The sequence below is a fragment of the Phaenicophaeus curvirostris genome, chromosome 3 (genome assembly GCF_032191515.1).
Source record: "Phaenicophaeus curvirostris isolate KB17595 chromosome 3, BPBGC_Pcur_1.0, whole genome shotgun sequence".
NCBI classification, from domain to species: Eukaryota; Metazoa; Chordata; class Aves; order Cuculiformes; family Cuculidae; genus Phaenicophaeus; species Phaenicophaeus curvirostris.
The window spans coordinates 58,342,603-58,358,238 of record NC_091394.1 but is presented as its reverse complement, the minus strand read 5'-3'; the positions used below and the strand labels follow the sequence as shown (position 1 = coordinate 58,358,238).

The following is a 15,636-nucleotide window of genomic DNA, read 5'->3' as shown; positions in this document are numbered from 1 at the left end:
GTGATAAATGCATGTGAAAAACCATCATATTCCTGAATATTAAATTCTTGTGGAAATCTTCACACAGTATTTTAGACCCAAAAGAGATATACTGGTATTCCAGTGACACAGACCCTGACACCAGTAAGTAAAAAGGACTTAGCTTACCAGGCAAAGGCTCCTGATCTGCATAGAGAGCTGGCAGTTCCACACATTTGTCTTCGTTAGGTTTGAACCAGCAGTCAAAAGCTAAATACATCTCTTCTTTTGTGCCTGTGTGCTTCATATGCAGTAAATCTAAGTGCCATGGCTGGTTTAGCTCGCTATGTGGGCCCGTTACCTGAACTTTGTACACTGAGCCAATATCTGCCAGTTCATCCTGTTTGACGAAAAAGAGAGGATGAATGGATCTCATTCTAATTGTACCAAATCAAACATAGTTAACAGCTGTATGCAGCAGTTGAACAAAGCCTAGTGGTTAAAGAATTTGGGGCAGATTTATAACTGCTACTATTTTCCCCCTTTCTAATCAATGCAGAATGGAATTACTAATGTGAATGAGGAGATGGAATGCTTAAGGCTTCATATCAGGGAATAAGTGATGCCAGTCTCTGCTGAAATTTGTACGCAGAACAAGACACAGCGTTCACATAGATTACACTGATTCAGCAGACTATTTGCAGGCACTGAAGTTTTAGTCAATTCTAAAAATTTTCAACACCATTAGAAATATTTCTTACAACTTGTAATATAAAATTGGTGCAATTAACTACAAATTTGAAGAAGAACTAATCAGATATTGAGGAAATATCAAAGAGATCCTCCACCTTCACCCTATACCATATTTTCATATAGAAGCTGTCTATTAAAAATCTTACTCCTCTTGCACTGAAGCTTGAAAAAAGTCTTCTGATTCTACTGGGGATAGTACAGCAGCTCTGTGACATACCATTGCTTAAGTAAGTTAAAGCAGAGGAGGCCTTAGATAACTGTAATTGTTTTAAACCAATATTTTTTCCTTGTAAGGGAATAAGAAGGGAGAAAATGGAAGTTATCATCTTTTCCTGGTCTCTACTTCCCATGTTCTTCCCCCTGCTCTTCCATTTCAAATACTGCCCAGCTAGTAGATGTGCATGTGACTTGACTTCAGCCTTTCCTCTAACAGGGCACTTCCAGTTTCATACTATTTCTTCATATTCACCAGTGGTTCTTGGAAAACAAATTAGGAAAATCTTCCATGTATTCCTCATTTTGGATCATGTTTATGGCATAGGCTAGTCTGCTTGGATCCTCTTTCATCAAAAAACAGCCAATTATTCCTTTAGCTCAGTCCTTAAATCCAATTTACCTGAGCAGCAGGAAGAAGAACCAGGGAGCAGTTTCTTCATTCACAACTCCAAGGCTGCTTTCTGATGAACCCCAAAATGAAAAGTAACATATTTTCATACCCTCTTCGTGCTTCTTGCCAGGGCTCTCTTCTCACCTTTTCTTCCCACCCCACCTCCTCCCCCCCCCAAGTTTCTGTCACTGCCTTCTTCAACTGCTCCAGCAGTCAATCCTGAAGAAATATCTTTCAGGATGTGGCTTCATGGACATATCTCTCTGATGCAAACCTGATTTGTGAAGTTTCCACTTCCCTGTCTGCCCACTCCCTGCTCCTTCTCCCTAAGTTCTGCCTTGTATTTGTTTCTGCAGCTGCAGGGTGAATTGATTAAGGTTAAAATGAAGGCTAAAGAACCAATCAAGGTTAGAACTTCCAGTTTTCTCACAGGGATCAACCGTTTCCTCAAAACTTACATAGGAAAACAGAAGAAGGAAACAAGCTGGACAAGAACAGGAAGAATAGTCACACTTTCCTTGACTATTGTTCTAGTTTCCAGCACTTCCAGCTCAGGGATCTCCTGAGCCAGAGGAGATGTCTGCGGTGTTTACCTTCAGGTCAGTTCCAAATTCTACTGAACTGGTCATTTGTGGAGAGCAAAAACAGAAAAGTGTAAGAGTCACATGGATTTGGCACTGGGAAAGAATTATAATTTCAGGAAGGGAGTGAGAGCAGGCTACAATTCAACAAAAGAGGACCTCAGACTCTTGTTAGTATTTTAGTTAATGGATAATAGGATGAAGTGAAGACAAACAATGGAAGGGCACAAGAACTGAGTAAAGGAGAAAAGTAAAAAGATGCTGATCAAGAAGATAAAGGAAGTGATAATGGCAGGCAAAACCAAGGAGAAATCATGCAAGAAAAGGCAGTTAGCCCATAAAAACGTGGTGGCAGCGATAAATAAATTACATGAAAGAGAAAAATGAACTTTCTGTAAGTTTGATCTAATTTATGATTTTTCCATCTCTGTCAGCAGCCCCTAATGTTCTGCAGTATCCCATGCATGTTTACAAATTACTCACTTTTGTGAGATCAACAAAATCTACAAATCAGTGTGATGTGTACTGCAATATGCACCAAGGGACCAATTTGCTCACTTAAGCATTCTCAGTATGAGACTTTGGGATAATCTGCTCATTCAAAAACCATTGTTCAAGTGACAATGTTGCTACCTACAAAGAAAAAGATCATGACCTGTGCCAAACTACACAGAGGACTTAAAAATCAATTTGGTAGTTTAGTTTAAAGAAAGAATTTATCTCAGAAATACATGAATTATCAGCTACATGATTCTTAGACTTTTTTTCCTATAGAGAAAGGGTGAATTACTTTGATCTGAACAGCTTTTCCAGTAACTTGAAGTGTCAACTTTTTGTGACTCAGGTCACCGTAGAAGATAAAAGAAAGGCATATTGGATCCTCTTCATTGCTGAAGTCTGATCCAGTGATGTCCATTATCCAGAGACCCGATGACTTCTTGTTGATTTCAGGGAGTTTAGGACTAGAAATCAATCTTCTGCCTTAAAGAACGATAAAAGAGAAAGAGGAAAGATGACAGCATGTCATGTTTAAACTTTAGTTTCAGAGGTGGTTTCTTGATGCCAACATATTTTCCTTGTCATGTTTAGAAGTAATTACTAAGAGAACATTTTGTCACCCTTTAGAGGCCTAATTAATTGTTCTTGAAAAAGCAATCAATGTAACTAAAACCACTTTATCATTTAGAAGCACCAGCCATCTGTATCAAGAAGACACCTAAACAAAATGAATAATAACAATGAAATCCACTTGTAACTAGATCTTAGCTAGCAATATAACATGTGCAGTAATAGTATGAGAATGACAGGTAAGCCTACTGTTAACACACAAAAATACTTGCCAGATCCTCAGAAGATCAATATTAGTACCTCCTTCTCTTTTTTCATTAACTGCTATTATCCTTCATTTTCATCCTGTTTTAACCATTCTATAGGAAATTAAAATGTTTTAATAGAAAGAAATAGCTCAGTAAAATGTACTTTCTAAGCTCAGAAAAAGCCACACAACTGAATGCTTGTATATCTGTCATGGGCATCTTATGTTTTTAAGCTGTCTTACTCCACTTGGGCAAACTTTTGTAGCTCACCTACTTGACATGGCATTGTTTTCACAGGATTGAAGGAAGGAATCATTTCCTACTGGTTCTAAATGACTGAAGGTCCTGCTGTTAAATGTTCTTTTTCCACATAGATCCAGATTTAGACTTGCACAACTTTTGGCATAGTAGACTTGAAATCACAGAATCACAGAATCATAGAAATAAGCAGAAACTGCATACGACAATTGCTTTGTTCTGTGGAATAACACCACAAGTAAAGACTAGGCTTATTTCATTGAAGTAACTTTCCTTTGGATTTCAAATGAGATCCTGAGCTACCTGAAAGCAGTGCATAAAACTTAAGCTATTTATCCCCACGAGGCTCACATTTCAAACAGCTTTAAGTGTTCCATCACAATGTGCTAAATTTAATTCAGAAGGCAATTGTTACATACACAACACATGAACAGGATGGAATTTTGTTAACTTGGACCTTACCAGATGTGAATTTGCTATAATAGTAAGATAAAGCTGAAGAATCACATTTTCAATAAAAGAAAGATTCTACAGAGATCTGAAAGAGCTGTAGCCAAATTTAAAATACATTTATATAAACAGGCAAGCCAGTTTTGCAGAGGAGCTTACCAACTGTCACAATCTCACAAAGAGTTTCACATATCCCCAGATGAGTATCAAGCCAGTTCCACCATGGGAAGACCCATTCTTTGTCTGAATCTTGTGATTCCTTGACTGTTACCATCTTGAGGTACATCCCAGCCCCATAGCCTTCTCCATCATGGCCTATGACCACTTTTTGCAAATGACTCAAAGAAACAGCTTCCACCAAAAATGAATCCACCTGCAAAAAAAGGAAATGCTTAATAAAGCAGAGTTTGAAACAAAATATGCTTTAACTTAAGGATTAATGTGCCCTGGATTCACTTGAGGATTTAAAATTTGCACCTGTATTTTTTGTATTATTTAATTTAACATCTCCTCTCTAAATCTAGTAAAGCACACACTGCTTATACCTGATGTTGAATCCCACATTCATATTTAATGATGCCTTGTAACTTCATTTGATCTTTGAACAATATAGATCATTTTATATTACAACAAAATGCATATACCTCAGTCTCCTGATAGTCAAATAGTTATGTCAAGATTTCTAATCGAATTTCTGTCTTTCAGGTTACTTCTAGTTTCTAAAATTTATCATACAAACATATAATAACAGTCCTAAAGGAACACTAGAAAACTAAGAAGAGTGTGTTCACTCCAAGACAGCTTTAAAGTTGTTCTCAACAGTCAGAAAGGCCTGTCTTTTTGTATTTGTTACAGATGAAAATAATTGTGGAAACAGTAAATTGAGAGAAGAGTAAGCAATAGGAGGGAGGAAGTTAAGATGAAGATTGAGAACAATTTGACCAAAAGTTAAGAGACATGAAGGGAAGCAGAATGGAGAATGCAGAGTAAGAGAAAAAAACAACAGTAAGCACAGGCATTTGTGGATGAAATTAGGGACAACAAAAACAACAAGATAAAGAAAAATATGAAATGAGAAGAAAGACATTACATGCGCCACTAAATTCTTGCTCATTTTGTAAGAAAGCCAGGTGTGCTGTATATGGCCTGGCCTAGGGTCAGATGGACCTGGTGGTAATGCATAAAGGTCAACAAAGTTATGGACAACTGGAGTTTAAACAGCAATGCCTATTATTATAATTAACACCATCATCTCAATAAAACATTAATTCAATAGTAGGAAGTTACTAAGCCAGATATACTTGCTAAAGCCTTATGTGCTGTCCCTGCCATTTTTAAAATAAAAATATTGGAGAAGTTGATTTTCTGGTACATATACTAGAAGTATTTCATATGATAAAAATAATTATTCTTTTTCTAGCAATAATCAGGACTCAACAGCCAGATTGTAGGCAGAAATCATTTTTTTTAAATTGACATTTTAGGAAATAAATCTGTGCGTAAAGGTAAGTTAAAATAATTCTTGTAGAGTGCTATCTTCTGTATATAGGCATAGCCCTGATATGGACACAGAAATGAATTCACAAGTTCACTCAGTTTGTTACTTATTCCACTTCTACCCTATCAAGTGCTGTGGTAATTGTGTAATGAAATAATTTCACAGAAACCTAAGACTCCCTTGACAATGTACATCTTGGTAGTGAGCTTTTTCAGACTTCAGTGTTCAATGAGTGAACCTCTTACAGGAAAGCCTAAAATGCAAAAGAAGGGTTTTATAGTTATTGTTCATCTAGAAACACTGCTATTGTGTGCATTCTCTTCTCTAAGTGGAATTCTTGCCTCTTGTTTAAACTTACTGACTAGCACTGAGCTAATGTTTCCTGTGGGATTGTGGTTACAGAAATATCACTGACTGCAAAAGTCTCATAGCAATTTCTGTAACTTACTATGAATCACTAATTTTTAATTCTTTGATACCAGTGCTATCCTATATTTGAAATGGAAGAAGTAAATAGCGTGATCACAGATGTCCTCGCCAGTAAACAGCTTTCTGTGTGTTCATGTCCAGCCTCTAATGTCATGTGGCGTTGTTCTTATACAAGAAGGGAATAACACTCACATTGGTCTACTGTGAATATCTGGAAGTTCAATACTGTTTCCAAATTTTTGCAAGGTGTATTCTGAGCAGGCACTCAGTGACACTTCATGCAGTAATAACCTCTGCACATGCAAGACAGAGGTACTTTTTGTACTTTTACCTTATTCCTTTGAAATTTTCTTCCTTTTGCTAAAGATGTATGAAGTTTCCTCACACCTGTATCCCCTCTTTTTCCATAGAGAGTGATATAAACATTTGCAAAAGTTTCTGCTCCCCAGCAGTCACCAATATGTACAGAGACAACATACTTATAGACTGTACAAAAAGGAAAAAAAGAAATTTAAATTAACTTGATTGAGTACAAGGCATATCTGAAAGAAAACAGCAACACATTTAGTAAGACCACTGCTTGTTTTTATTTCTGCAGCTACCAAAAAAATCCACTACACAGGGATTGAAGTAGGTTACACTTTATGAATCTGATCTCTTCATGCTAAGTTCAATGAAGATTTTCCATTCATTTCTTTAGAAATCTGAAGGAAATTGGACTTGCACAATTTAGACTTATGCAGCTTAGAGCTACATTTAACATGAGTTAACATTTAACTAATGTAATGCTATAGTTTCTTTTAAGGTCATGAATAGATTTGAAGTACTTAGGGACCAGAACTTCTGGAACTTTAGTTTAGAAAAGTAGTCACGTCTAATTATTTTTAACTCGTGTGAAACTGCCAACTTTTCTGAACAAATGTGGTACTTCTGTAGGTCTTCACATTCCAAGTACATCTCTGAATATATTTTGAAACAGTCAGCATGTCAAAAAGCAGTCCATAGGAAAAATATCCCAAACAAATAAAAAATTTTTTGTACAATGAGGATTATTTCTGATAATTGTGCTAGTAACTAAAGCTACTAGAAGATAAGTAATTCAATAGTAAGCTTACTTCAAATAATTTCCATGGCTTTGAACATGTGCTTTATCTTTAAAAAGTATAATTATGTTGTTCAACTTTACCCACTTAGAATCATACAGAAGATTTAGCAACTGTGAAACCCAATACGTGACTTGACTGGAAAATTAACATTTCTTAAATGGTCACCATTTTTGCAGTGAATATATGAAGGCAGTTGCAATAGAGCCACTGAAGACATCGAATTCAGACAAACCGCTGCATTATATCTGTGGTATTGATTTGTTTTTGTGAGGTTTGTTTGCATTGTTTATATCTGTTCACTCTTTCTACCTGGTAAAGTATTCAGGTCCTTATTGACTGCAGGGAATTCTTTCACCAGCTCCTTGTCTTCTCTTTCAAGAGATAACCAGCACTTACAGTCAAAGTTCAGTTCTTGTTTTGTATGTAGCTCTTGTAAGTGAAAAGACTTCAAATGCCAACCCTCAAAGTCTGGCACATCATCACAGCTGACCCGAATCTTGTACACATCTCCCAGATCTCCAGTCTCAACCTGCAACAAATGTCACAGAGAAGAGCATGCTGTCAGGGCTGGTTCACTTACAGAGATATTCCTAAATAGCATGGAATTCCTAAACTTTAACCAATGGGAAAAGCTGAATCAGAGGCTGGGATAAGTGTGATGAGGGAATCAACCCTTCTCCTTTTTCATGGTATGATCATGGGTGAGATTGTCTTCCTTATTCTCTTCCTTTCCCTTACTAGTATTTTAAGCATAATACTCTACAATTAGGGTGGGTCAAGGCTACAATTAGAAACATCTGCACATTTGAGCTCCTTAGAAAAAATATAAAATTTAGAGCTTTGACCCTACTAGATAAGGGGAGCATTAACTTAAAATTAAAGAGTCTGTTACAAGCAGTCAAGTGAGGTATTAAAGTCAATGATAACTACCCTGAGACTAGAAAGTTTTAATGAAATTGTCATTTGCAACATGATTGGATTTAGAACATGTCATTACTTTATAATCAATTATTTGGAAAAGAGAAGGAATACTTCTGCATAAAAGTAAATAATGGATTTCATAGAAATAACTCTGTAGTACATCACAGTCCTGTTCTCATACTACATAAGGGAAATTCAATATCAGGTTGCTGATGTGATTTCTGGTTAAGCCATCCAATGCAGGGCTGTGGGAACAGATACGATCAAACTGCACCAAACACTAATGATTTGCATAACATTAACCACTGCACAATAAGTCTTCTGAATGCCAGGAAATGGAGTGCTGCCGCCTTTCACTGGGCAACTGCAAGGAAGAAAGGGCAGGAAGTGATTTTCGAATGAACAAGATTTTCAAAAGTTAACAATCACTTTTAAGAATGATAAAAACAGAAAATGCTGCCAGTGGCCTTGTTCTTCCCTCATATCACTCTTTTTTTCTCCCAGGTCAGTCACAACATAAGCTTTGGTGACTGTTACTAGGAAATAAATCCTTTCCACACCTGGTAGCATCACAGTAAGAGACTGAAATTGGTCTTACACAATCATGCTCTAGGACCAGCAGCTTCACCAGCAGACTGGCTCCTATGACAGAGTAATAGTTTAATATATTCTGCTTCTCTACAGAGCTCTGCACCTGACAGCCCTCCATTGCTGATTTAGCTTGCCTAAATCTAGTTCATGTGCCTTTGCACACTGGACACATAAATGCAGGGAAGTATCAGCTACCTTATTCATATTCTTACCTGGGAAGAACCATTTAAAAGTGTGGTTTTGCCATTTTGAAAGACTGTTGGTCATCCTCATTAATAACTGTTAAGTAGGTAAGATGGTAAAAGATCAGAGTACAAAGAATAAGAGAAAACTGAAAATAAAAAATCTGCCAAAATAAGTTTGCAGGTGTAGAGCTGTTTATGATGTAGAACTTACAAAAGAATGTATGAAGGGATTGCACTTGATGACGTAAAAGACTCCTTTCAATCTGAATCTTTTAAGGTAAGTGGTGAGAGTGGTTGTCATGCCACTCCTACAAAATTTCAAGATTCAAGGCATTGCTCTTTAAGGATCAGGAAAGAAATCCTTCCCACTGTCTGTATAACAGCCATGCAGCAGTAACTTTACACTGGAGAAGAGGACACCAGACTTGTCCTCTTTCTAAGTTTAGCCAGCCTGCCCTCCCTGTCTGCATACCATCATGCCTATGGAACTTCAGGCTACCCCAGACTACAATGCACACATGATGGGGGGTTATGCCTCTTGGATTTACCACATCCTCACAAATTCCTGACTTGGTCTCCACCATTGTGCCGTGATATGGAAAATATATGGGCAGAAGTTAATGTCAAGGGTTTTTCATTTATGCTGTGCATGCTGCAAAGGATATCATTAGCAATGGTGGACTGTGGTTAAATTCTCCTAAAATATGCATTAATCTCTTATTAAATTTAACAGGAATTACTTGGTTCATTCAAAGTAGATTGCACAGATTCTTCACCCATCGAAACTACAGTTCCTCCACACAAAAAAATCACTGCTGTTTCTCTTTCAGAAATAAACTACTGCTTGTAAAATTACTCCATGAAGACTTTCTGTCTTGTAGATGGATGTCGTGTGTGATAATCCTTGTAGGAAATGCACAGATGAGATATATAGGAAAATAATTTCAGAATACTGTTTTGCCTTTTGTTTCCAGAATCTCAATTTCAATTAATTCCATTAATTCCTTTGAACCAGCAAGCACTATTAATCATACTGTCTATGATCCATGGAGTTAAACAACATCAATTTTCAATTGAGTTTATTAGATATTTCCCTCCTTTTCATGGGTTTGTTTTCCCTCCCACGGTTATGGCCATTACTAGCCTTTCTGTCCAGCTCCATCATTGTAAGAGAACATTGCCATTACATCATTCTTGTAATCCTTTTCTGAGCAACTTAGTACAAGCAGGTTCTCTTTAGAATAGGACATCTTATCTTTGATCCTATAATTGTTTTTTCCCTCTATCACTGCCTATTAATTGATGTAACATGACCTTCAAAGCAGAGACAGACAAATAATCCATCACAAAGTATATATTCAGTGAATATCCTGGTTTTAAGTTTGCAGAATGGTTGTAAGACTCACTTTACTATGTTTTTCTATTCATCACTGTAATTTCCTAGTTATTTTTTCCACAATTATTTCTACTGAACAGTTTCATGTAATATTTAGTACTTGAAATCTAAGCTGAGTTGTATGTGACTTGCAATATACTGAATAACACAACATTTTTTCCATTACATGATTGAAGGAGCATAGCTCATAATCAAGAGGGTGCTCTGGTAAAGCCACTGGGGGCTTGAAGCTCTCAGAGACAGGTAACTGATGAAGATGATTTGAGAATTTCATAGTATTTTAAATCTTTTCCATTTTGACTCACATAGGACTTCTCCGAAAATATCATACCTAAGTAATTAAAGCTTTCTAAAATGTATTGTTTGGGTTTATATACAAATTTTTTATCACTTCTCTGATAAAGAAAAAAAAAGCAGATAAATTATTCTAGTTAACAGAGTGTGGTCAAAGCATCCTAAAATTCAGGTGACCAGCTTTCTGTTAGGAACTCCAGAAATTCTGCTACTTGTGATTTGGAACATCATCTTATACAGAGGAAAACGCATGGAGTTTGGTGTTATGTAATGTAAAATTTTTTGTCATGCTTATATTCCTTAACACAAAATTCATTCTATATTTGTTGTATATTTACAACAGTCCTACTTGCAGAGCTCTGTTGCTCATTTCATGCTACCTATGCTACTGCTTTGGAGAGTAGTTTTAGAGGTCTGTCAGTCAATGTATCTTTGCATTTTATGATTCTCTGGAATCACATCCACATCATAGGATGTGCACAATAAACTAAGACTCTCCGAAAGTATGCTTTAACAAGTTTACTCTGTAAGCAACAAAGAAGCACTGATGATGGGAGAAAGATATATATACTTTACAAACTAACTGATTCCATATGAGATCAACTACTGATTCCTATCACCACCAGAATATCAAGGAAAATAATTCTACTACTGCACAGTCAGTTTACTTTCATTTTCCCAGTTATTTTTCAATGGTTTTGTTCATTGGAAAACACATGGTTTCTTGCCATGCTGTCTTCAATGCTACAATTCCCAGCAGATTCAGTAACACAGACACATTCAACTATTTCTTAATTTATTTATTAGAACTAAGGTGTTTTAATTGAATTTATTCTTATTTAAGCAGCTCGCCAACTATACTACAGATGCCTGAAAACACTGAAACCCAACAACTGTACCTGATAGCATGCTGTTGTTTATCTCTTTTAACAATTTATTCTTTTCAATTGATACACGCAATTAAACTACACCTGTCCTTTCATAGGATTTGGTTAGGAATATTTTAGATTGAATAATCATTCTGAATATGACACACATCTGTGCATTTATTTCTGTGAGACTGCCTGGAAAATCAGGAATTTGCATGTTTTCCTGTTCTCAGTGTGTGACAAATGTGTCTCTGGGATTGAAATTAAGCTTTACGTTTCAAAACACCATGAGCTGATTATAGCACATAACCCGTTGTTCTTTTCAATGTGCTATATTGCTAAGAACATTTGTCTAGGACCAAGATCTTAGGAGGGTTTAAAAGTTCATTTACTCCTTCATGTTTGAAAGCTGAATTCACAACTTGTCCTCCTTGTGATATCATGCTCTTGCCTCCGGCCTGCTGCTACAGTGGCAGAACTTGAGAAAATCTTTTACATTCTTCTGAATAACTTTAATAAGAACAAAGAACAGGAGAGTAAAAAAACCGCTGTGTTTATTAGCTGAACCCCTATAGAAGGTATGAAGGTATTCATAGAGATATCTGTGAATTCCCAAATGCTCTTTTATATCAGACTCACTACTCTGATTTCCTTAGAATGCCACAAAAAATGTTGAATGCTGTAAACAAAGTGTGAGAGAAAAAAAATTTCATGCACAGTGAATGATACTCAATTAGTATTAGCTTCTTCATAAAAAGCAACAAAGAAAAGGACACAAATAGCTGAAGGGAAAATATAGGCATTACCCCAAAGCCAATTCAAAGTATGAACAAGTATTCAGAAAGCCATTGGGATGAAAGCCCAATACTAACTACTATGGTACCTAGGATAGTAGACTAGAGGGGCAAGCACGACTGACACATAATAACACTGATTTTTCCTAGCATGATATTCAGTCCTTGAAATGAGACAGTCTTAGCAATGAATACCCGCCATTTGCAAAAGTACCAAAAGTCTGGGTGTAGCAGAGGTCTGCTTTGTGGAATGACACTTGCTAAAATCCAGCCAGCTAGTGTGGTTTTGCCATATATACATTCTGCCTTTGTTGACATCTTCAGTTTATGCTGATGACTCAGTGCATTTCCTATCTGTTTTCTGATGAACAGCTACTTTCTTGTCTTTAAGAAGTGCCATTTGTCATAGAATGGTTTGGGTTGGAAGACATCTTTAAAGGTCATCTAGTCCAACACCCCCTGCAATTAGGCCTCAAATGTTTCCAGAGATAGGGCATCTAACTCTGGGCTACCTGTTCAAGTGTTTCACCACCCCAATGAGAAATATTTCTCCCTTATAGCTTGACCGATTCTACCCTCTTTTAGTTTAAAACCATTACCCCTTGTCCTGTCTCAACATACTCTACTAAAAGCTTTGTCCCCATCATTCTTATGAACTGCTTTTGAGTATTGAAAGGCTGCAATAAGCAGCTCCGGAACATTCTCTTCTCCAGGCAGAACAACCCCAGTTCTCTCAGTCTTTCTTCATAGGAGAGTTGCTCCATCCCTCTGGTCATTTTTGCAGCCCTCTTTTGGACCCACTCCACCAAGTACGTGCCTTTCGTTACCCTCTGAGGGCTCCAGAGACGAATGCAGTACTTCAGGTGGGGTGTCCCTGGCACAGAGTAGAGGTGCAGAATCAGTTCCCTTGTACTGGTGGAAATGCTTCTTTTGATGCAGCCCAGGACATGCTTGGCCTTCTGGGCTGCAAACACATATTGTTAGTTCATGTCCAGCTTTTCACTCACCGATACCTCGGAGTCCTTCGCAACAAGGCTGCTCTCAATCCCTTCATGTCCCTGCCTGTATAGATACTGGGGGTTGCAAAGTTCCCAAATTACTTTAGTTTGTTACTTAAATTAAATTCAGCCTCTATCATGTCATTACAATGAAGCTTTGACAAGATTTTCTACAAAATGTGGTTTTGCCATTGTTTTCAGAATATTTATTGCAGCCATTGAAAAGTATTTCTGAGCTTTATAAAACTGCCTTCAATTGCAAGCTATTTCTGTCATCTCAGTGGCTAGAAGGTGCACTTCATACCAATCAACACAATTTGCAGTGACTAAGCCTAGAAAGTCGGGACAGAATTTAAACATCAAAAAGATGGCTCAGATGAATCCTTTCAAAGCAGTAGAATGTGTGTCAGTTTTACAGGTAGTCAGGACTGTGTTAGGGTTGATTTTAATACTGGCCATATATGTGCTATTGCTTCAGGGTTCATCACACTTTGATATGCATGAGTGCATTCTCCTGTGATTTATGATTATCCAGAAAAATCCTCTGCCTGCTGGCCTGAGAGGCAGAACTATTTTGGCGGAGAGTAGAGACTGCTTTTCAGAGACTGGAATAAAGGAAAGAAAAGCCCAATTATGTCCTCTGGGAACACCATCCAATCTGACATCTGCATTCTCAAATACTTGTATATTGCTGATTGTATAAACTGCAACTCAGAAATCTTTAGAGAATTAGAAAAAAATAAAAGATGATCTGATGAATGCAATAAATTACACAAAAGGGACCATTTTTCTCCATGGCACATACAATTGAAGGCACTGAAAATTCAATGAGAACACTGCAGTTGGCTGTAGTAGAACAGGACTAGCAGCAGAAGATGATCCAAGATCTGAAGTTGATCATTCAATCTTTGCAAATAAATATGTCATTTGTACCAGCCAAACTAACATTACACACACACACATATATACATACACCTTTTGGTTAGAGAAGAATGTCATTATAAACTGGGTAGTACTGTACGTTTATGACTTACAATGAATTCATCTGTTGCTCTGGGTAGAAAGCACACATGTCCTGGGGTTTGTGGAGAAAGCAAAAATTCATCGCTTTTGCCCTTTGAACCATAAATCACAAGGGTCCTTTTACACTCTTGTGGCTCTGGGGAATCTCTGGCTGTTTTAATCTGCACTCTCCACTGTTGTGCTGAACAAAACAAAACCAACACATTTTTAGTATCAATGGATGTTTTCATAGCTATTACAACAGAGATTACTATGAACTTACGTTGCATTTTATGAAAATAGACAGACATTCTTTCTTTTGAATATAATTTTAACTTAAATAAGACAATAAATACAAGACAACTATTGGAAGTGGATATGCAAGCAGAAATTAACACCAAGGATGGAAAGAAAGGAATATTTGGCTAGGGTTTTGCATTCTTTATAACAAAACATTCTTTTAATTGCAGTAATTAATTTACTGTGTATCAGTTCTTAAAGTGTCCATGTGTAACATGAAAAATAAAACTAACATTTTGCAAGATTTGTCTGTGATTCACTTGTAAGAGCTGCTGGCTAATACAGAACTGGTTAAACAATCAAACTTAAAACTATTTGTTCAAATTTTTCTAACCTAATTGTCATGTTCAATCTGCTCATTTGTCAGATCAGATCATTCATTAGGGCTGAATCCAAAATCTATGGAATTTCAAAGAAGGATTTGCACTGACCTTAGCTCACAGACTGGACCTCTCAGAGATTCCTTTTTCAGGGGTGACCTGTACTCATAACAACGTTTGAAGTACAACATGCAACTAAGAAGTTACAGACAACCATTCTAGATGTGGAATAAATTCTGTGTCTTAGATGGACAGTGTAGATTAGAAAGTTACTTAACTGCGTGAATGTGATTATTCCCATGAATTCCAATTAATTATTTATAGAAGAGAGATTTGATCCTGAATGGCAAAGGGAACTTCACAATGGAGGATAATCAAAAGCCTATCTTTAGACTGTGACCAGTACTGTGATAATATGATCATTTGCTAATGGGAGTAATACAAAGAACTGTTTTTTGATTCTGTGTAAGCCTACAAAGCAATGTGCTGAAAAGAAATATTTTAGAATAGCTTAAACCAGAAATACATTGGATGTGATTCTTTTTCTTATAGCCCTGTGTACTTTTTTCACACCTTTTGTTTTCTTCCACCTGCTTAGAGGCAGAGATTGAGTAAAAACTTGATCTGGTGTACTTATCTATGATTTTTCACCTGCTTCTCACATTGTTTTCTTTAGTTAATTCTTGTTCTCCTTCATTATAGAACCTTTTTCTGCTTTATATCTGACTCTTCTGGGCTCAGCTATAAAACAGCAGGAAAATACGCATCTCACAGTCAGTCTACCGAGTAACACACTAGCCAAAAGGATCTTTCCATCTGAAGTCTTTTTTGAGGTCATGTCCAGGAATGAGTCAGACATAATATGTGGATGATCCACACTTTGCCTAATGAGGAACTTTCGCTGTTTGATGTATGTGCCAGCCTCATAGTTTATCTTCTTGTGCCAGGCTGGCATGTGGTACACTTCAGGGTGTAACATTTGGTGAAGTCAAGCACTGTTTGAGCTTCTG

The 15,636-nt window shown here is 36.8% G+C and overlaps 1 protein-coding gene across 1 annotated transcript in view; it reads right to left on the bottom strand.

Annotated features, from left to right (window-relative positions):
• Positions 1 to 15,636, bottom strand: part of RP1 (RP1 axonemal microtubule associated) — a 177,062-nt gene that overhangs the window by 63,375 nt on the left and 98,051 nt on the right. The window contains exons 31-36 of the mRNA XM_069854130.1: positions 14,039 to 14,208; positions 7,266 to 7,485; positions 6,182 to 6,336; positions 4,083 to 4,296; positions 2,690 to 2,880; positions 148 to 358 (exon numbers count right to left, since the gene is read on the bottom strand). Coding sequence (XP_069710231.1) covers positions 148 to 358; positions 2,690 to 2,880; positions 4,083 to 4,296; positions 6,182 to 6,336; positions 7,266 to 7,485; positions 14,039 to 14,208 — 1,161 coding nt within the window. The remainder of the gene's footprint in view (positions 1 to 147; positions 359 to 2,689; positions 2,881 to 4,082; positions 4,297 to 6,181; positions 6,337 to 7,265; positions 7,486 to 14,038; positions 14,209 to 15,636) is intronic.